This window comes from Brassica oleracea, chromosome C4 (assembly GCF_000695525.1).
Source record: "Brassica oleracea var. oleracea cultivar TO1000 chromosome C4, BOL, whole genome shotgun sequence".
Classification (NCBI taxonomy): domain Eukaryota; kingdom Viridiplantae; phylum Streptophyta; class Magnoliopsida; order Brassicales; family Brassicaceae; genus Brassica; species Brassica oleracea.
In genome coordinates, this window is record NC_027751.1 from 45,606,780 (window position 1) to 45,612,072 (window position 5,293).

The following is a 5,293-nucleotide window of genomic DNA, read 5'->3' on the forward strand; positions in this document are numbered from 1 at the left end:
AGAATTATAACGTTTTTCCTGAGAAGCTCTATATGAGTGCCACCTCAGCAGAAATCACTAAAGTGACTTCTCTTTTAATGTATAGGAGGACTAAGTACAGTAATAATTTTCTAATAAGTGCTCGACAAGTGTTGGTTCACTTAAAGCATATTTGCTTTGATTAAAATATCTTCTTTTTTTTTGTAAGCTGGCTTTCATTTATACTAAGAAAAGAAAATATTACAAGCCCAAGGCTAGTGTTTTCAGGCAAATGCCTGGTTCCACATAACACAATCAAAAGCCCAAGAAAACTCAAATAAAGAATTTTCATGTTTGCAAGGCCCACCAACCCAAGAAAGTGAATCGGTGACAGTTTAGGAAGTTGGAGAAAGTTGTGTCGATGCTTACGAAGGAGTTGATCGAGTTGGAGTTGTTTCGAACCAACGCTGCATCATCTGTGAGGAGAGGGTAGGATTTGATTCCCTAAAGCTTTGGATTTTGTTTCTAATCAGACAGTCAAGCAAAGAGAAGATGGAATCAACCGACCTGAAGGTGTTGTTATGGTGACAGTCATTGTGCTCCTTCCATAACCAGTACACAGTTGCTTGCCATGAGAGGAGTGTAAGAAGACGCTCAGCTTTCCGCAGAGGTAGCGTCTCCATTTGGCGATCGTTTGACTCCAAGATCTCCTGGGGGTGATTCGCATCGCGTTTTTACCATTGTCAAGAGTGCGAAGCCGTAGGAGCAGTCAAAATATAGGTGATCTCTTGATTCGGGAGCCAAATTGCAGAGGAGGCAGGTATGATCTACTTGAATCCCCCATTGGATCATTCTATCTCTAGTTGGACACCGATCAAGAGTCACCAACCACAAGTGGAAAGAGTGTCTCGGGATAGCTCGAGGGAACCAAATTGCTTTAGTCCAAGATGGTTCTGAAATTGTACCTCGCAAGTAAGTGTAGATTGCTCCCGTGCTAAATTTTGTGGTTGTTGTTCCTTGTATCTCCCATTCGTAGTAATATTGTTGATTGGTAAGCTCAATTGTTGTCATGTAGGCATAGAGTTCAAGCATTGCTTCTGACCTAGCCGGTGGTAATCTCCAATTCCCCTCTCGATTCAGTGAAGCGATGGTTGCATTCAGCGGAATTCCTAGACGGCCACCAGGGAAGACCTGCGACATTGTTATGGAGCTTGTGGGTGCCCAATTATCTAGCCAAAGCGGACCGACCTTCCATTCTCAACCCTCATCTTGATTAAGGGGTACTTCTCCGTTCTCAGCTTGATCAGTTTATTAACTAACCAAGAGTTTGATTGGCTTGGTTTCACTGTCCAATAATTTTGCAGAGCGCCTTTAAGTACTACTTCCTTGAACCAAGCTGCCCATACCGAGTCCTCTCTGAAAAAGATTATCCAATTGAGTCGCACTGAGCAAGCCTTATTCCACACATGTAAGTCCTTTATCCCTAAGCCTCCTTGCTCTTTTGTTAGTGTCACTGTGTCCCACACCACTTTTGCTGAGTGATGACCCTCCAAATTTTCTTTCCAAAGGAAAAAGCCACACATTGAGTTTATCTTGTTGATGCAGGCTTTAGGTAGAATAAAAGCAGAACACCAAAAGGTTGTGATTCCCGCAATCACCGTCTTGATTAGGAGAAGCCGCCCCGCAAAAGACAGAGTTTTAACCGACCAAGAGGAGAGGCGAGATTTGACTTGCTGGAGTAGAGGTTCACAGTTCACTATAGACAGCTTTCTTGAGTTCAGAGGGACACCTAGATCACGGAAAGGAAGGGAGCCGTGCAGCATAACAGTAGGCGCTTGAATAGTACTTATTTCCTGATCTGATAAGCCCGAGGCATAGAAGTTTGTCTTCTGGAAGCTGACCGCAAGGCCTGATCTCAACTCAAATTCTTTTAGTACCTGAAGTACATTCTAGACAGAGCTGAAGGATCCATCGATGAAGATCAGGAGATCATCAGCGAAGGAGAGATGGGTAAGCTTCATTCTGTCACATCTGTTATGGTACTTGATTTTTCCATTTTGGGCTGCTTGGTTTAACATCAGAGAGAGGAAGTTCATGGCTATGACAAAGAGGTAGGGAGAGAGGAGGTCTCCTTGCCTGATCCCTCTCTTTCCTTTGAAGTAGCCATTAACAACTCCATTATAACCCACCATAAAACTGGTTGTGCATATGCAGGCTTTGATCCAAGAGATGAATTTTTGAGGTACTTGAAGACCTTCCAAGCAGGAGAGGAGGAATTCCCAAGACAGTGTGTCAAACGCCTTTGCAATGTCAACCTTAATGGTAATCCTTTTGGACCCAGTATGCTTGTGATACCCATGAATTAATTCACTCGCCAGTGTAGTATTTTCAACCAGCAGTCTATCTTTGACAAACGCTGTCTGGCTAGGCAAGATGAGCTCAGGTAGGAAGGGCTTCAGGCGAGTAACAAGCAGTCTTGAGATGACTTTATAGACCGTGTTGGGACATGAGATAGGACGGAAGTCTGTGATTTTGCTTGCTCCTGGGAATTTAGGAACGAGAGAGAGGATGGTGGCGTTGGCTGCGGCTGGTAGGAATGAGGATGCAAAGAAGTGTTGAATCGAGACTACAACCTCTGCTCCTAGAGTGTCCCAGATTGTTTTGAAGACCATCAGGCCCCGGAGCCTTGTTTTGATTTAGCTTGTAGAACTGCTTCTTTATCTCTGAGGCTATAGGAACTAACAACATTTGTTGCGACTGCAGTGCTGATACTCTGAAGTTGGTGAGTAGCGCAAACCAAGATGGTTGGGTAGCAATATGAGGCGGTCTATAGCTGAGAGGTCCCAAGACTGATTGAAAATGTGCTATGGCCAACTGGCTCATTTGAAGGGGGTCAGTAATTTGAATGCCCACAGCAGTGATGAATGACCTTATTGCGTTGTAGCTTGCTCGAACCTAACAGATACGATGGAAGTAGGTAGTGTTCAGATCCCCTTCTTGCAACCAGTTAATTCTTGACTTTTGTCTGAAAAAACATTCCTCTATTTGTCTTAGGAAGATCCATCGATCATGTAGATCCTTTTCCTCCAGGAACAACTGTTGGCTCGGTGCTTGAAGAGAGTGTACCTGCGCAGTTTGTAACAGATTGTAAGTCTACTTAACACTTTCTTGGATTTTAGAAAAGTTATCTCGGTTTAGAAGTTTCAAATCTATTTTGATGAGCTTAAGCTTCCAACAAAGTTGAGTGAGAGTCCAGCAATTGCTTCCGGCCCGAGACCAAGCGTCGTGTATCACCATGGTGAACTCCGGGTGTTTAGTTAGATAGTTTTGGAATTTAAAAGGTTGGGTTCCCGCTTTAGGTAACTGGAAAGCAAGGTCTAGAAGGCATGGGGTGTGGTCTGATATGTCTGGGGGTAGGAAGATGGCTGTGGCGTGGGGGTAGGCTAAGATAGTATTGCAATTGGTGAGAAGTCGATCAAGCTTCTTTGCAATAGGCATGTCAGGTTGACTGTTTTTCCATGTGTGGCAGGGACCGTTATATCTCAGATCAAAAAGCCCAGTCTGCAATAAGCAGTCTTGAAATTGGTACATCTGAAGATCTTGAGCATTGACAGTTGGAGATGAATGCTCCGAAGGCGTCAGGATTTGATTAAAGTCGCCTCCAACAATCCAACAATAGTTCTGCAAATCCAAGGAGTCGTGGAGACATAACAATTCTGTCCAGAGATCAGAACGGTCAGCAGTTAAGTTTGAAGCATACACTGCAGTATAGTAGAAAGGCACCGAGTTTGGGAGCTGTAGGATGCAAGTGATGCTCTGACTGCTTTGGTTTACAAACTGAACCTTCAGTGGGTGTTTCCAGATTAGGATGATTCTTCCATCTTCATCTGATAGGTGGTTTGAGACAAAGTTCCAGCCGGGGTAGAGCTTTGCCATAAGAAGCAACAGAGAGAGTTCTTTTACACGAGTTTCAAGAATGGCACCAAAAAAGGGTTTATGAAATAAAAGCCAGCTTACAAAAGTCTGATGCTTATCCGGGTCATTTAGGCCACAGACGTTCCAAAAAAAAAGTTTTACACTCATTGGGGAGGGAGGGAATGATCCCCATTAGAGACATGGGAATCGAGTAACAAAAGAGAAGTGGATGAGAGGGGCTGAAATGGGTTGGCGGAGGGGGTGATGAATTTTTTGGAAGATGGGTTAGACAAAAAAGATAAAGAGAGGACCGGGTCATTTTTTTCCTGGACAAAAGGGTTAGGATTCTGATTCTGAGTTGTAGATGGAGAAAAAGTGGGGGAGGATCGAGATCGCTTTAGTGAAGGCCGTGGAGGGGGATCAGGAGAGGCCAGGTTATTTGAGAGAGAAAGGTTCTGATGGACTAGGGAAATTGGGCAGTCTACGTCCATTTGGTTCAGAGATAGAGTTAGTTGGTTACTGTTGGAAAGGTTGGGAGTGGAGGAAGAAGTGTCATTAGGATCAGGGGCAAAAGGTAAAGAGGTATGTGTTTGAAGCTTTTTTACATAAGTTTGTGCTGGTTTAGGTGGAGGAGTTTTGGATACTGATAAAGTTTTCTTGGGTGGTTTGTTTGAGGAGGGATTGGTAGGGCGAGAGGACTTGTTGGGAGTGGCTTTGGCGTTTTGTGTAGAGGTATTTGGTGGGGGAGGATCAGCAGATGGAGGTACATAGAGGAGACAGTTTCGAACAATATGGCCAAGTTCATGGCAGTGAGAGCAAGTTGGGGGTGTCCATGGGTAGTGGACCAGGACTTCAACCACTTCTCCACTTTGTCGTTGAAACTCAACAACTGAGGGAAGGGGGATTGTTAGGTCAACTTCAACTTTAACATGAGAGACTGTGAGGCTGACCAGGTTCTTTGTAAAATCATTTGTCTCCTTTAGCTCACCAACCAAACCAGCTACAAGACTGAGACCTTGTTGGTGCCTCAGATCGAGTGGAACCCCTGTCAAGTGTGCCCAAATCTTGATAGCTTTGAGCGGTGGAGTTGTCATTGAGTGTTCAGATGTCCATTGAACAGTGTGGAACATGGAATCGCCGACATACCAAATACACTTGTCATGAATCTTCTCACGCAGGTATTCACTTCGAATTCTTACCAAAGTTGATCGATTTCTAGGATTGTTGTGGATTTCTAACTGTTTACCTTTCCCCCACATATGATTGAACACACTTTGGATTTGGCTGAATGGTGGAGGCTTTCCGTTAAAGTAGCATACAATGAAATCCTTGTAGAGCTCTGCACCTTTTTCAAAAACTGAATCTGGTATGAGAACTCTTGGTCTACCTATGTCTGAAGTGGTAACAGGTGCTACTTTTT

General features: G+C 44.1%; 1 protein-coding gene across 1 annotated transcript; it reads right to left on the reverse strand.

Moving 5' to 3' along the window:
- Nucleotides 1–612: 612 nt before the first annotated feature.
- Nucleotides 613–1,158, reverse strand: LOC106339025. The gene has a single exon (XM_013777862.1). It carries the CDS (start codon nt 1,156–1,158, stop codon nt 613–615), a length of 546 nt encoding a protein of 181 aa, XP_013633316.1.
- Nucleotides 1,159–5,293: the final 4,135 nt, after the last annotated feature.